This window comes from Portunus trituberculatus, chromosome 41, assembly GCF_017591435.1.
Source record: "Portunus trituberculatus isolate SZX2019 chromosome 41, ASM1759143v1, whole genome shotgun sequence".
NCBI classification, from domain to species: Eukaryota; Metazoa; Arthropoda; class Malacostraca; order Decapoda; family Portunidae; genus Portunus; species Portunus trituberculatus.
Window position 1 is genome coordinate 15,663,338 of NC_059295.1, and position 17,603 is coordinate 15,680,940.

At 47.4% G+C, this 17,603-nt stretch overlaps 1 protein-coding gene across 1 annotated transcript in view; it reads right to left on the reverse strand.

The window, feature by feature from the left end:
• LOC123517080 (thyroid hormone receptor beta-like) overlaps window positions 1-17,603 on the reverse strand; it is a 48,513-nt gene that overhangs the window by 5,484 nt on the left and 25,426 nt on the right. The window contains 3 exon segments of the mRNA XM_045276942.1: window positions 3,268-3,928; window positions 3,931-4,066; window positions 7,271-7,356. Of these exon segments, the coding sequence (XP_045132877.1) occupies window positions 3,268-3,928; window positions 3,931-4,054 (785 nt within the window). The 5' untranslated portion in view covers window positions 4,055-4,066; window positions 7,271-7,356.

Genomic DNA, 17,603 nt, shown 5'->3' on the forward strand with positions numbered 1-17,603 from the left:
GAGAAAATCATAAGAATATCACCAAATAGCATTACCAGCAAAAGCGACCCATGTATGAACAATGTGTCGAACTTATCTAAGTAAAATGGTGATCAGAATGACAGTACAAAGAATGCCTGGAGAGAAAATTATATACATACACGAGTTGATCAATGATGATTAAAAAAATAAATAAATAAATAAATAAATAAATGATATATATATATATATATATATATATATATATATATATATATATATATATATATATATATATATATATATACACATTTGATTACGAGAGCCAGATCGAAAGACTGCTGATCACGATTCTGTTAAACTGGCAGAAAGACTGATTTAAAGCAATGGTAAAGTTGCTAGCTTTTCTTGTGTTGAATGTAGATGACTGCGCAGAACAGGTAATGAAGTCAGTAAGAGCTCATGTAAGTAAAATGTGTAATAGCAATGTCATTTGGGCATTTCAGCGTGAAGTGTACGTGAGATGCAGTGTTCCAACTACGAGAGAGAGAGAGAGAGAGAATATTACAAGAGGAAAGCAATCTGCAGCCTCTCCGCACTCTCTCTCTCTCTTAGGCCTGCCATCTTCCTTCATCTAGTTCCACATCTACCATTCTTGTGATGGCACATCATTAGTGATTTCTTTTAATCATTTAATGGATCCAAACTAATTCAATCGCTCACTGGAGGACACGGGAACAATGGTACAAAGATTATGGCATGCTTCCTCGGGGTAGAAATGTGTGTTTTGGTAGTAGGAAGATGCGGCTTTCCAATGACATATATATATATATATATATATATATATATATATATATATATATATATATATATATATATATATATATATATAATGTATGTAATGTCTGCATGCTAAACTCCACTTTGATATTACAATACATAGAACACAATGCAATCTAATTTCCTCTGTAATTCCTTCCTTCTCCGCAACTGATTTTAGCGAGTGTGCGTGAAATATCCTTCCTCTGTCCCTTGTCATGTACCCCCCCTCTCTTCCCCACTTCTTTCTTATTAACATTCTCTTTTTAATAAACATTTCTTATTCCCTTTTTTTCATATTGTTCTTTAGAAGTACGAGTATGTCATTTATCCCTCCTCCATCCAGGTTCACGTTTATTTTCCTTCTAAATAATACCCTCTTTTTATCTAACCTCCTTCCTGATTCCTTATTTGTTACAGTTGTCTTCTGTGTGTATATTTCTGTATTATTTAGTGAGTGTTTATCCTCCTCCTCCTCCTTCTCCTCCTTTATCCAACCACCTTCCCATTTTCCATCTTTCTCGTAACTATACTTTGCAAACAAGTCAAGTGTCCTTCCTCAATCCTAATCAGTGTTTATCTTCCTCTTTGGCTTGCTCATACTCCTCCTTTTATACCACCTCCGTAATTCCTTCTTTCTTGTTGCTGTTCTTTGTACCCCAAGTATCTTTCTATCCTAGCCAATGCTGATCCTGCCTCCTCCTCCTCCTCCTCCTCCTCCTCATGTATCACCCCAACTCTTTTTTCTATCCATCCTTCCCGATTTCTTTTCCCCCGATCTTTGTTAGTGAGTCTACTGCAAGGCTCCATACATGTTCCTTGATTTCGGCTTCTGTTACTATCCTGTCCCTAGCAAACCACCCTTTAGCCCCTCGGTAACTGGGCCGTCGGGGTGTAGAGTGTGCCGGTAAACTCACCCCTCACCCCCTCCCCCTGCATTAAAAAAAAAAAAAAAGCTAATTACAGTTCTTAGCACATGGCTGATGAAATATTACTCAGTGGCATGACAGAGAACATTTATGTGACGGGCGCTGTACGGTATATACCTCCCTACCACTGGGAGGGTTGAGGGTTGAACGGACGTTATTCAATTACACACACACACACACACACACACACACACACACACACACACACACACGGTAGCTCAGTGGTTAGAGCGCTGGCTTCACAAGCCAGAGGACCGGGGTTCGATTCCCCGGCCGGATGGAGATATTTGGGTGTGTCTCCTTTCACGTGTAGCCCCTGTTCACCTAGCAGTGAGTAGGTACGGGATGTAAATCGAGGAGTTGTGACCTTGTTGTCCCGGTGTGTGGTGTGTGCCTGGTCTCAGGCCTATCCGAAGATCGGAAATAATGAGCTCTGAGCTCGTTCCCTAGGGTAACGTCTGGCTGTCTCGTCAGAGACTGCAACAGATCAATCAAACACACACACACACACACACACACACACACCACACACACACGACCTTTCGCCACTGTGTTGCTATTGGCTTACTGGTCTAAGGGTTTTATATCGTAAATTATGAATAGATGGTTTTATCTGGCTACCTAGTTTACCTACTGTCTATCAGTCAATCACTCAATCAGTCTGTCTGTTTTTAGCCATCTATTACTAGACACTAACATACATAAACTCAACATGAACGAGTAAAGAATTTTAGAATGAACGATATCTTGTGTGTGTGTGTGTGTGTGTGTGTGTGTGTGTGTGTGTGTGTGTGTGTGTGTGTGTGTGTGTGTGTGTGTGTGTGTGTGTGTGTGTGTGGTGATAATGTACCTATACATAGGAAACAAATGACATTTCTTGACCTCCTAGTCATATAGCAAGGCATCTATACGATTAAAAAAAAATCTGCTGAGGTTACCATTTCGGAAACTATCCAATGTCAAATTTTTACGTAATATCTTTAACCCTTTCTGATCATTCATGCAAAGAGCTACATATAGCAAGGTAGTAACACGACAGGCCATTTTGTGCGTGTCAATGCAGCACACCAGACCATCTCGTGTCAGGCCAGGCGGCGCTCACTGGCGGGGGAAACTCGCAAAAGATGAGTGAAGCGTGAGTCTCTCGAGGGAAGAAATAGCAGTGGCACACGGCACACATTTATTTTCAAGTTTTCATATATTTCCTATTCTAATAGTGTTCGTTTACACTAGTGTAGCATGAGATCGGAATTGAGCAGCACATGAGAATGTGAAGTGACTCAGATTTACTGGTATACTGCGTATACTCGTATGCCGCCAGCCATAGAACTACCGGTGTGCCGCTGTGGCAGCCCTGTTCTGTGTAAAAACAAACGGTCGTGTGTCGTGAATGGCAGAGTGGATTTAATGTATATTATTATCTCGAATATAATAATATGATGTATTTTAGTGATACGAAACGTGATATGATTCCATTCATAACAAGAAAGACAAGCAGACCATTGTGATAGATTCCATGAGTACGTTTTACGTATACATAAGTATTACGGTATTTCCTTACCTGCAGTACTGACAGACTTTGCGGTTGGTCTTGGAGATGGGACAGTTTTCACTTTCAGGACACTGGAAGGTCTTGTAGGCACCACTCTGCACCGAACGGCGGAAGAAGGCCTTGCAGGAATCGCATGCCATGCCCCCGAAGTGCATGCTGCGGGCCGCGTCACCACACACGCCACATCGCTTATCCTCCTTCGATTTTTCCTTTGCCTCCTTTTTCTGTCTCTTTTGACTCCTTTTCTGCTCATCTCCCACCATATAGGGCTCGGGGCTCGTTTTCTGAATGGACAAGTTATCACTGTTGCTACTGGTGGGGGAGAACCCTTGGCTACTGAGGGAGTCGCAGCACATTGACCTCTCGTCCGTCTCAGACCTCACTGTATCTGACACATTCATGTACTCTGTCTCCCCTGCGTCGAAATTCACCATGGCCATGGGCTGGCTTGGGGGGTGTACCTCGGGCTCCATCCGCTCATAGGGAGGCACATAGCCGCGCTTGCTAGGCTGGCTTCCCCAGTACTGAGGATCTATAGTTCTCTGGTCATTACTCATGCACAAACTATCAGTCCACCACTCCAATGAGTCTCTGTCTCGCTCTGCCAGCTTAGCCTCGACGTGGTGCCCTTTGTAAGGAGGCGCACCGAGCCCATCGTTGGTGGGGTAGAGGAGCTGCCCACGGTGGAGTGAGCATCATACCAGTAGGTGGTCGAAGGAAAGGAGGGAAGACTCAGGCCGTCCATTGTTTTACTTCCAGGCTGGTGGTTGGACTGGTAAAACCCGTCCTTTGACATGCTACCTCACATCTGCGAACAAACAAAGAAACGGTTTTAGTGAGAAAATACGATACTCAATAATAAATAAATAAATGATTTCGAGAGAAACTTGTTTTATTCCTCTTGTTTTATAGAGAGAAATTAACATAGTAAAAATCATGACCAGTGCAAACAAAATAGAACAAGTAAATTTGAAGTTTAATTTTCTAAAAAAAAAAAAAGAGAAAAATGAGAAGGAGGGGAGGAGATAAAGTTTATGGTGCGTAGCAAGGTGAACTATTCTCAGCGTAACAGGCTGATCACGAATGTGGTAGAAACAAGCCGTGCTTAATGACAGCGGCACAAAAAACAATTATATGTACATATGGTGTATTCTCAATTCAATATTATTTAAAACAGATAACAGTTAAATGCATCAGAATCATCTACCCTACCTTTGACTTCAACAAGTCCTAAAAAAAAAAAGATTTACTGTACTTGTTAAACTCATGTCTCAACAGTGTGTTTCACTGTTTGATCTGCTGCAGTCTGTGACGAGACAGCCAGACGTTACCCTACGGAACGAGCTCAGAGCTCATTATTTCCGATCTTCGGATAGGTCTGAGACCAGGCACACACCACACACCGGGACAACAAGGTCACAACTCCTCGATTTACATCCCGTACCTACTCACTGCTAGGTGAACAGGGGCTACACGTGAAAGGAGACACACCCAAATATCTCCACCCGACCGGGGAATCGAACCCCGGTCCTCTGGCTTGTGAAGCCAGCGCTCTAACCACAGAGCTACCGGGTGTGTGTGTGTGTGTGTGTGTGTGTGTGTGTGTGTATATATATATATATATATATATATATATATATATATATATATATATATATATATATATATATATATATATATATATATATATATATTATTCAAAGAAAAAAAAAAAAAAAGCTCAAAAATGAAAACAAAAATTGTTCTTGATTGATTTTACATCCCTTGTTTTCCTGCTGCTGTGAGTAAATCTAAAAATAATTTTCTCTTCGACTAGCAGGATGAGGAAAACGGGGCTTGGGTCGTCGGGGAATCTGTAAAACTGCCTCCTTCACATACACTCGCACTTGTACCCTGCTGGTGAGGTAAAGGGAGGGAGAAGCCGCGCAGTGCCGGCAGTATGTATGTAGGGTGACGCCTCAGAGGTGGACGTGGTATTTACGAAGCATGACGCGTGACTATTATTGGATAGAAAAAGGGTCACGTCATCCACCTCGGTCACCACACCACCTACGTAGCTTTCGTCCAGTGTAATCACACTCACCATTTTCATGTCACCCTCACCCTCATTCCCTCACACTAGCTTCCCCCACTCAAGATGACCCTCACCCGGGCCAGCCAGACAGTGGGAGCGAAATGGGTGCGGAAAAGCTTTGGGCGAGTTGCAGGGCCGCGTTGGGCAATGCTCACTGATGGAATGTTACTGAACTCCATCAAGTATTTTGTCCGTCCGATTAGAGATAAGTTGTGATCGAGCTTGCAGACAAAGAAAAAGTGGCTGAAACAAAGAAGGGTCACAGGGTACGGAGGACAGCACTGGGGAGCAGGCATGGCCGTGAGGCACTGCAGGGAGGTAGTGGTCAGTCAAGGGAATGCGAGAAGGGGTTATAAGGGAAGGGACGAATGTGTGGAAGGGGGATAGATGGGGAAGGGAGCAGGAGTATTGGTGATCACGGATGAGCGGCCTCAAGCCGACGGGTGGTGGTGTGGCAGGCGGCCACCCAGACACATCACACGAGGGTCCGCTGGGTTGCTAGGCTGGCCCCGCAGCGCTCCCGGCCCGCCACCCCAGCCCAGCCCCGCCCCACACAGACTAAACCAACCCCACACCGCTTCGTCACCATTACTCCTATCTTAATTGTCAATCAAAAGTGTATTGTCTTCGCACATGATACCTTGGCAATCCTGACCACCGCAACCTTCCCGGGATGGCAGCATGGTTGGCCTCATCAAGGTTGCGACCCACTACTACTCCCCGTCCGTTACTACTCGCACGATGTCGGAACAATATACGAATTTCCTCGATGAGACTGTGATAATGCGAACAGTAAGTTGATAACACCTAGAAATATCTATCTGCCTTGCGTCTTGAGGCTATCACGGGACCTTCAGCCTATCACACAAGCCATGTATACCATTTAATACCTGCGGGGCGTGGCTGTTCCTGACGGGGAAATCAGTGGGGTGGGTGACAGGGAGAAGCCGCCTATCTACAGCTGCCGCGATACAGCTAAGGCTGTTCCGATTACATAATAGGAAAATTGAACGTCGTTCTTAGGCCCATATTTTGAAATACTTCTGCGCCTCAGCCCCACTATTTTCAAAGGGCTTTGGTTGAAGTGACGTGGGTTTTGAAGGATCTTCCTGTAATTCTAGTGACGTGTTAATAGGTTTTCTACATTATCGACAAGACAAATATTCTTTATAACTCGGCTAATCGTCTCTGTGGTCTTTGAAAATGGTCGCGGTGTGAGAGGGAAGCGTTTCTGAATATTTCGCTTAATCCGGGCTGATGTCGAAACTCATACCAACTGCCTAGAGATTTCAGAAAAAAAAAAAAAAAACTATGTGACAACCAAAAAACGTTTCCGTACTGTATCTGGCTGCAAGACACGGAAACTCGCAACTCATAATAACATAGTCTTGCATGAGCACACAACAACGAAAAACACGAGCTGATGAACATATGCTGAAGCGCTGCTAAGTTTGTCTGATTTAACTAAAACAGAACTTAGTAAGAACATCGTTATATACGAATTTACTAAAATATTAAAAGAAATAATAACCTCAAGACTTAACCAGGTGTCGTGTAGCTTGAATCCTTTGGCAAATACAGCCTTCTCCCAGCAGCTTCAAGAAAGGTTACCTGGGGCGTGGCGGAGACTGAGCTGTCACCCCATTCACTATCCTGACATCGTACCCTCCGATATAACTTTACATGTAATAACACACTCATTATTTGCTTTACTTCATTCAGTTTCGTCCGAACGATGGTGACCCAGAGGATTAAAAACAAAGAAAAAATCGCTAAATGTCGCCATCCGTTCAAAACAATGAAGAAGTTGCAAGACGCGCCGCGTCTGGTGTGCGAGAACTTCACTCAGCGTTGGTAACATAGTGACGCACCGTCAGGATCACAGTCATATTTTACTACTGCAGAACAGCAAACCTGAATTAAGCAACAGCAACTCACCTGAGAGCGAAAGTGTGGAGAGAAGAGTGTCTGCTGCCGCGTGCTGCACCCTTCACGAGGCTCGCACTTTGCACCGCCTGCACCCTCTGCGGTAAAACAGACAAAAAAAACAAAAATTAGAAAAAAAAAAAAATGTACTGTGGATTCCTGTTACATGGTCGGCACAGCAGGATAGGAGAGCGGTGGACGGCAAGGTCAGCCGAATCTCCGTACCCTCCCTCCTGTAGCCACGGGTAAGGAAAGTCGCTGGGCCGGGTCATAAAGAGAGGGTCGCGGTGCACCTTCAGTCGACCTACACCAACAAAAAGAAATGTCAGTCATCGGAGACTGAATCCGAGACGCCGCAGGCAAAGCACGCCCTCCACCACTACCTTCGCTGCACACAGGGCCCCGCAGCGATTGCTGGCCGGTTGTATAATTTTCTCTTCTTAATCACCATTATCATTATCATCATCATCATCATCATTTTCGTTTTCTTCGTTGTCGTCAAGAACATGAGTAAAGTTGAGCCCCATCTTCCTGCTGCTAATTCACGTTCTCGAAAAAAGAAAAGAAAAAAATTCTCCGCCAGCTGGGTGCGGACTGGCGGCGGTTTAGCAGCGATGAAGTCAGACTCACACTTACATAGAGTAGACAAGGAAGAAAAAGTGCCAGGCTGCTTAACCCTTAGCCTTGGCGTCCCTGAGGCTGGCTGGAGGCGGCGCCTTGAGACCGGGGACGGTGGGAAGTCAGGATTCACCGCTCTCGAAATCAAAATCACTGTCTTTGACAGCTGACCTATTGCATACACACACACACACACACACACACACACACACACACACACACACACACACCGCTTTCCCTCAAACATATTTAATTTTCAGTGTAATAGTTGCCATGCATTCGGTACCTAAATTGATCAAAGGCACAGCCATACGCTTGTACTGTACTGTATTACCTGCGTGATAAACAATGCCGTAGTGATCGTGAGGGACGGCCCACATCCCGCGCCGCGCCGTCCACCATGTTCCCTGAGAAGCCCTAAGATATGAGCGGCAGACGGCATTTATCCCTTGACACTCTTGATCACTTCTTGGAGGCTGGGGCGATAATGGTGTCAGGGGCAGTTCCGCGCTTGTTTTCAAGGTGAGTCGACCAGTCACTTGCCTGTAAGACGATCTCCTCCGCTGCCTCCCCACCCTCTCACAGTGTTTAGGTTTTTCTCTCCGCTGCCTCCACATCCTCTTTGCATTTGAAACACAAAAGCAAAAGATGTTCGGGCGCGAACATTGCGGCTCAAAGCAGTCCTATGGCCTCTCCTGCAAGATAGCGAAAGGTAGTGCGGGTGCCAGCTGTATGAGGATCGCGCACGCGAGACAAACTGCGTCGATTCTGCGGGAGTCGACGGTGGCCTTCCCGACCCCCGGCAACACGCACTTTCTTCTCTGAGGTCACCCAAGCTTGGCAACCGCGCTGCTGTTACTACAAGGCAACTGGCGGCTAGACGCATCCCTCCCCCTGCCGGCGGGTAAGCCCGTCCCCCTGACACCTGCTTGCGTGCGCGAAGGCCGCCATGCAGAACACTGGGCGAGGCAGACGAGAACACATTCATTGGTGACCGCCGTAGAATCCTACTGGAAACAGGAATGCAAACATCTTTTTGTCCTCTTTATCAACTCTAAAATGATACCCACTACTTGTTATGATTATACTTAGTGGTGTCAGGCAGATGGATCTCTCCTGTGGTCCTCGCCCCGCTCTTATCCAGGGGTAGCACTAGCGGGTACCTCACAACACTAAGGTAGATGAGTCAGCCTGTTTCCGTCAGACCCCCTCCCTCTGCCTCCACAAACCACCCTTTGTCACGCCGCTGCCGCCCATCTGGGTATACACACAGTGACCACATGCCGCCTCCACCTCCAGCACAATTGCAGGGGAGAGAGCAGCAACCGGTTTAATGGAAAAGAACATGAAGTAGAAATAGTAATGCCATTAGTAGCAGCAGCAGCAGCGGCAGCAGCAGCAGTAGCAACAGTAGCAACAGCAGCAGCAGCAGCAGCAGCAGCAGCAACAACAGTAGTAGTAGTAGTAGTAGTAGTAGTAGTAATAGGAGTGGTGATGGTTGTAGGAACAATAACTACAGTAATCTAAAACTATCACCACCAACAACAATAATCTAATACCGTCATCAATAAGAAAAACAATTTAACATAACCTCCATCATTAACAAAAACAACAACAATGGGCCAGTATCACCACTATGCAAGCACCGCCAAGAACCACAACTCCGCGGCACAAGACAACTGCCTCCTCCTTCCCTCCTTCCCTCCCTCCCACTCGCCACACCCACAATGACCCTTTAAACAAAAGTAGACAAACACGAGTCTCACATTCACCCTTACTCACCGTCACACTTCTCGACCAACAACTGTCACTTGAGAAGCACCCGGGAATGTCAAGACGCCTCACACACGAAACTCTTCAATGACCTTTACCCAAAAACACGACGTACTTCTTTAAAACAAACATAGTTGAAAGTTACGTAGAGAATCAAACCTTGTAGTCATTTTCCGGTATGTAACTTCTGGGGAACATCAAGATGGAACTTTACTTACTGCTTACTTTACAAACAATCTGCAAGAACTACACCAGACGTTGTACACAGTATGGAACGCCGCGCCTCTGTCTCCAAAAACTCCCAGAGAGGACCGGAGTCAGTCACGAACAACAACCATGAGACTTACAAATATGACAGATAGATAGATAGATTGATTGATTGATTTTCTGCGCCGCCACAATGATATCATACAACCCCGCGCACAAAAATGCCTCGGAAAAACATTACATCACATGGGCTTGACGTAAAAGTGCAGCCATGACAAGACCGCCTGAACACGAGGCACATAATTTATCTTGTCAGCTCGGTACCAAACACTCATCCCCCGCCCACCCCACCCGCCCACTGTCATTTCATGCTGAATCACCCTCCCAAGAGAGAGAGAGAGAGAGAGAGAGAGAGAGAGAGAGAGAATTGCATTACCTCACTAATACTTCCTTCATTTCCATTCACCACAATGACACAAAGCAGCGTTACATACACAGCCCCATCGTAAGAGCTGCAATATGGTAACTACTTGCAAACAACGTAATTGGAGAACAAGCCTCCCAGTCTCGGAATTTACCTTTATCAAATTAGCGTTGACAAAGCTCGCTTACCTTGTTCCCCCAGCCAGCCAGACAACCCGTGTAACCACTCTCACAAACTAGCCACTCCTACCACGCTGCACTGCACTACACAAGCCACTCTAAACTGCAAACCCGCTGAACTCGCTGAACCAACACTCATATTTCTAGCACATGTGCGGCGTTTCATTTCATCGACATACAAGAAACTTTAACGTGATTTTTCTTAAAGACTCGGGGGAATTATCAAGGAATATGTTCTCTCCTACTCGCCCTCTGGAAGGAACAATAGCATCTAGGAATATTTGAATAAGTGTCTCGTTGCTCTACATGACAGAGGTTCATTAGCGAAAGGGGAGTTTCACAATACGAAGCTCTTATGTGTTGCCGTTCACCAAAGAGCCACGCCGCCAAGTTCTCGACCACGTGAGCTGAATGAGGGTAAAACATTAACATTCACACCTTCTTCCGGCTGTTGTCATAAGGCAGTTAGCGATTAGCGAGGTGACAACCCGTGCCAGCCGCATTAGCAGGGACCGCCAGCCTCCTTCCCTCTTTCGCTTCCTTTTACACACACACACACACACACACACACACACACACACACACACACACACACACACACACACAGTTCTGTAAGCCACCAACAACCACACCTCTCACCGCTAAAAACACTAAAATTCCACAACGACACGGTAGCGATCCCCTGAAGGCCCCCAGCCAAACACGCCCTAGATAAAAAGGCTTCGTATACAGAGGTGTCTCCGTTCCCTCCCTCTCCCCTCCCCTCCCCGACACTCCTCGCCCGACTTAATCGTTTCATAAACCAAGGCTTTAATATCCCCGCTCGGATTTAAAGTGTTCCCATCTCCCCATATTAACCACCTGCTCCATGATGCTAATGAATCACTTCAACTTTTATGCTAACTACTTCCACACGTCATCAAGTGCGGCTCACGGACAGGGAGATTAATGATGGAAAGATTCAATAAACGTTCCTTTCCTGCCAGTCCGCGGGAGTACCGGAGGGAAGCTGAGCAGCTTAACTAAACCATCACCTGGCCACCCTTTCTTTGTGTTGGCGTCACGTGCCATGCAGATAATTACCCGCCGGACCAAGGTTGATCTCTCATTAAGTGTCACGCAGCATTATGAATGTTAATCATGATTAAAATATACTGGAATGCATTGTGTTGAAGAAGAATAATTAAACACCATTGTTATTAAATGTTTGCGTGAATAGACTATGTGCATTATATGAATGACACCAATTAAACAGGATGATTGAGTTTTGACTCGGTCATTCATGAACACTGGCTTGTAGCAGCTTTTTTACTATCTGTCTTTCCTCGTCGGCAGAAGCGTGCACGCTGGTGCATCGGGGCGTGGGCGCCTGCCCCTCCCCACTCGTGCTGTGTTCAGGATGCCGCCCCGCACAGAGGCGGCGGGGCTGGCTGGGCTGGTGGGGTCCGCGGCGATGTGGTGATGCCGAGGCACGTGGTTGGCGCCGTGCCATAGCTCACTCCCATAGATTTTTTTTCTTTTTACTTTATACATAGACAAGTAACTCAGTCCACTTCTTTGATATGTAAACGAAAATTCGTCAGTCTTTGTCCCGTGCCTCGACGCGTGTTTTATAAATCAATATAGATAAAACTGCGTAAGAATGTGGCAACATCGCATCTCGCCTCTACAGCCATACCGACCTTCAAATAGTGAGAGACTAAAGGGGATGACGACACTTTCCTAGCCCTGGTGCACCTTCATGGGAAGTAGGAGTCCTGTGTGTTAGTACTGCGTAGATACAGTACATGTTCCCCGAGTCCAGGTCCCCACGCCGACGCCGTGCCTGGGCGTGCTGCTCCTCGATCCCCGCCCGCTGCTGCACGAAGAGAACTGCGTCATGTTCGGCTGCGCCACGAGTACCAGGGTTGGATGACACCGCTTTTTCCTCTCCGCCCACCTCGGCCCCCTCACCAGCAGCACGTCTCGGCACCGTGGTAACAGTAGTAGTACCAGGTGGCGGCACTCCTAGACGCGCAGTAACGTGTGTGTGTGTGGGGGGGGGGTGCGATGGGAGCCGATGGGAAGCCTCGCCCTGCACGCAATATGACGATTCACTAACGGATCGAGACTGTCACCTATCAAGACCCAGTTGGTAAACACTCCAGGGCCTACATGTGATACTTTCAACTCCTGCACCAGCCATTGCCCGGATCAACCTTTCATGTTCAACTCGAAGCAATTTTGTAAACACGGACCGTCACATCCCATCTCTGCTGACGCCTTACGAAATCCCGGTTGAGGAAATAATGGAAGGGAAAAAAGAGAGAAAAAAAAAAAAACGGAGCAGAAAGCGAGGTAGTATTGGTGGTTGTGGTGGTGGTGGTGGTGGTGGGGGAGAAGATGGAAGGGATATCTTTGAAGGGAAGCGAAGGGAAGACGTGCGTATGAATAGCAAAGGTAAAAAAAAGGAGGAGGTTACGCAAGGCTGCTGCGAAACGGAAAGGGGTTGAGGCCCAAGCGAAGTGAATCATGGAAGTCAAAGGAGTTAAATAATGTGGAAGAAAAATAGCTAAGCGGCCAAATCGATAGTGAAAGAGAGAAAGAATCTACGCAGGAGAGGAGGCAAAGAGGGGAGGAAGGAGGAAACACACACACACACACACACACACACACACACACACACACACACACACACACACACAGAGACAGAGAGAGAGAGAGAGAGAGAGAGAGAGAGAGAGAGAGAGAGAGAGAGAGAGAGAGAGAGAGAGAGAGAGAGAGAGAGAGAGAGAGAGAGAATGAAATAGGAAGGGAAGGAAAAGGTCAGAATAGGGGAGGAGAAAATGAAAAAACATGAAAAATAGAACTACGTCGAGAGGGGAAGTCACCAGAATAGACGAGGAATTGAATTAAACAAGGCTGCGTTCAATAATGTAACGCTTTAGGACGAGGAATTAGCAAGCGCGGGGCGGTGGAGCGGTGGAGCGGTGGAGGATCACAGGGACTGGACGCGAAAAATGGTTTGGTGACCGAACAGAAGTAAAAAGTATCCACAATCCTCCACATACATACCTCCACCACCTCCACCTACGCAACAAGTATGCTAAGGGTTCAGTGGTGGAGGTTATGGCGGTCGAGGTGGAGTAAACAAGGAACCAAAGGGACCGTGACTGTCAGACGTGAGGTGTTGCAAAACGAAATGTGATCATAAAGTGAAGCAGAAACCACACCGCTGAGGCGAGGCGCATAGGAAGAGGTTGACGTAATCCCATTCCGCGGGTAGTAAGGTTTCGTTCAGTGGGTGGTGGGAAGGGCACGCGTGTCGGGGGTCCTGCTGCCGGCTAGGAAGGGAGAAGGGAGGAAAGGGATAGAGGGGATGGGGTAGGTGGTGATGGTGGTAGTGGTCCGCGCCACGCCCGGGCACATTGAAGTGAGTGTTCCCAGGCTTGGTGGTCCTCGTGTTGCTCTCATGCGTACCCGACTTGGGAATGTATACGTATACAAGGCGCCATCAGATCGGCGGCGAGGCAGAGAGAGAATGAGGGAGGGAGACGGAGGGAGGGAGGGATGGAGGAATGGAAGGAAGGAGGGAGAGAGAAGGGGATGTTCGAAAGTGAAGTTTTCATTCAGCCCGGGTTGCATAACTATAACATATCACAAGACTGGAAATGGTTTGGTACAGCATTCCATTTCATTTCGTAATGCAAACCTGGCGAAGGATAGGAGGAGGGGAAACATACGTTCTCTTTTATTTTCTTTTTACGTAAGTGTTATTTTTCTTGTCTCGTTGCTATGTGAAAGAGAATCATGTTTTGGAAATGGTTTAGCTGTTCATTCTGTAATATCCTTTTGTGAAAACCTGACGAAATGCGAAAGATCGTGCCTACTTTCGCTTTCTCCTCCTCTTGTTTTTCAATTTTTCCGATCTTGTTGCTACGAGAGCAAATGGTGAATATTTCAAGACTGCGGGACACCCTTGCTTTGTGACAGCTCGCCGGAAAAACGCGCCGTCACTTTCTGGAGATATATATCTTTTACGATGTATACGTTTTTTTTTTTCTTTTTTCCTTCTTTTTCAATCTCAAACCAGCGAGGTTGGTACACGTCGGCGTTTTCCACAGGTGTGCGTCAAACCAGCAAGCCCCACACACACACACACACACACACACACACACACACACACACACACACACACACACACACACACACACACACACACACACACATAACCCACGAGTCACGCCACACGCCCACCGCCACACCGCGAAAGATCCCGCACACTGCGCCGTTTATAAACATTTCCAAACATTCTAAAATAGAGGTGGGAACAGAGGTGGGACATGTTCAAACACACACACACACACACACACACACACACACACACACACACACACACACACACAACCGGCGCCTCTGTTTCGCCTTCCACTGTAAACTGTGAGAAAAAAGTAGACACCGAGGCGGAAAAGTAAACGAACATGAGAAGCGCATCTCCGAGAGGCCGCCGAGTGTTACATCTCCTCCAGAACAGCTTCCAGGCGGCGTACGAAGGCGCGCGACGAGGCCCGGGGAGTTCCAAGGTTCCAGGCGCCACCCATACACCGCCCATACACCGCCGCCCACCTGGCTGCTCCTCCCTTCAGTGGACGCAGACTGTACCCCGCGAGAGGCCCTGCTAGTGGTTCTCGTACCCAGGTCGAGGCCCCTCACCCAGAAACAGGAATATCCACCCCCCTCCCCCAGCTCAGAGCCGCGTCCCTATCCCCCCTACCTCTCTTTTCCCTCCACAGGCAGCTGCACTCACCACCACCACCGCCGCCACCACAGCAGCAGTGGGGTCGGTGGTGAACTGGCTGCTGCAAATTCGTCTTACCGTAACACAGTATGACTACCTTCGCTCGTGACCGATGACCGTGCTTCATCATCCGTGTGTGTGTGTGTGTGTGTGTGTGTGTGTGTGTGTGTGTGTGTGTGTGTGTGTGTGTGTTGGCGGAATATGACTCATGCAGGTATAAGATGTAAATAAATGCACTGAAAAAGAGAATAAAAACCCCCGTCATTTAGCTGTGTTGGATGGGTCTCGTTGCACATCTCACACCCCCATGAATTCTGCCAACAATACTTTACAATCTTGATAATCACTTACTTTCTCAGTTTCTCTTTCCATTCATCCTCACCGTTCACTCGCCAGTACTCGTTTCTTTCTCCACCTTTAGCTACACCACGAACCTTTACGTTCTAAAAAATCACATGTATCATAATAATATCAACAGAAAATGGACGAATGTATTTGAAGCGGCAACATGAAAAATCACGAACATTGTAATACTTATCTCCCACCAATACAGAATGAACATAACTGATAAAAGTAAATAATTTTCGAGACAAAGCTTTACAATATTGATTCCCGAGCTTCTAAACGCCACAGAACAACACGTAGTACTCTTCGTGTCTCCATTCTGAATAGTCTTATAGTAGTAATAATATCTGACGTACGCAATCAACAACAGGAATTAAAAGAGAAAAAAAGACGAACAATAGGAATTTTCCACAATATCGCTACAGGATTTTGAGATCAATTTAAACTCCACAAGTTCTAATTCCTTGACTCCCCTTCAGACAACCCTCCTGATGGGAAACCTTCACTTCAAGGTTAGCTCTCAAAGGCAATGAGTAATTCAGCGTCTCCGGGCCGCCGCTACTGTCGGCTACTCCCCCAGCGTTCTAAATATCCCAGCACCTTGCCTTTCCCGCTGTTTCACCTCACCCTCTCACTCCTCTCGAGCAGTGGGTGTCGTGGTGGGTGTTGAGGGCGGGACGGGGAGGGCGGCGGACGAGGGGCCTGTGGTGTCAGTGGCGGTGGACCAGCACACTCGGGCTTCGTGTGCGCAAAGCGACCAAGTTGATCCGCTGCGCTGCCACCGCCTCACGTGGAAGGAGCGGGCGGGAGGGAGACGATGGAGGGGGGGATGGGGCAACAGGAGTGGAAGTGAAGGGACAGGGGAGGAGAATAAAGGGAGAAAGGGTGAAAGAGAGGAGAGAGAGAGAGAGAGAGAGAGAGAGAGAGAGAGAGAGAGAGAGAGAGAGAGAGAGAGAGAGAGGACAACGACATAGAAAGGAAAGAATTACGGAAAAGGGTATTTCGTCCTGCTGCTCTTTTAGGGACCCGTCGGGATCCACACCACCACCACCAGTCCTCTCCGACCACCCCCCCGACCTCCTTCCTTCACCCATACGTGGCCTCACACCATCCCCCACCATCAGCGGAACTTAAGACGCATTTACTCTTAAGATAACAACTGTCGATAGCAGGTCGAGAGGATTTCGAGCAGTCAGTCAACCTACTCGCGTCTGTCAAGGTCAGTGGAGAATGGTTGTAAGAATGCACAACATCCAGACAACATAACATCCCCGAGACTGCCGCGCCATGAACACAGCTGTCACCGCTTCCCACACCAGGATTCAGACACTATTAACCTTCTCCGTCTGGTGCAAGTCTCGAGCCACAGTCTGAATGGCCAGCTGCTTCCATAAAGCAAACCACATCCCTGCCCTACATCACTGAATTATCGCTGCCACCGCCTAGAGGAGAAGGAAGAGGAGGACGCGAAGGCAAGCCGGAGTGTGTACCCGCAGGACAAGCTCGGCGTCACTCGTCGGAGAAAGTAATGGTTTAAAAAAAAAGTATAATAAAGTGGATTACGAGAAGTAGAGCGACCAGTTTTGCCTTTCATGGAGGATAGAAACAACACAGCAATTCAGTGGCTTCCCTTAGGGCCGCTCCCACTTCCCGTCCACGCAGCGACAAGCTCCTGTACTACTTGAAATTTGCTGGGCGTAATTACATGTCGAGTACTGCAGCAGATTTTCACCTGAGGCGTCGCTCTGAGGTGTACAGCGACCTGGAAGACCCGGAGAGCAGGTGTGACGGCAGCTGCCCTCAGTAACACCAGAACATGCATGTGGCGGGACCCTTGACCAGCGTTGATAACACACTCACATGTAGGGACACGAGAGCATCCTGTGCATTGTGAGGTGGGGCGAGCCAGGCCGTGCTGCTCCTCTCAACCTTCGCGCCACTACTTTAACCCTGCTGTATTATTCAGATGTTACGCGACTCAGGACACGGCGGGCAGTGGTGTTAGCAGGGGAAAGGGAAGTG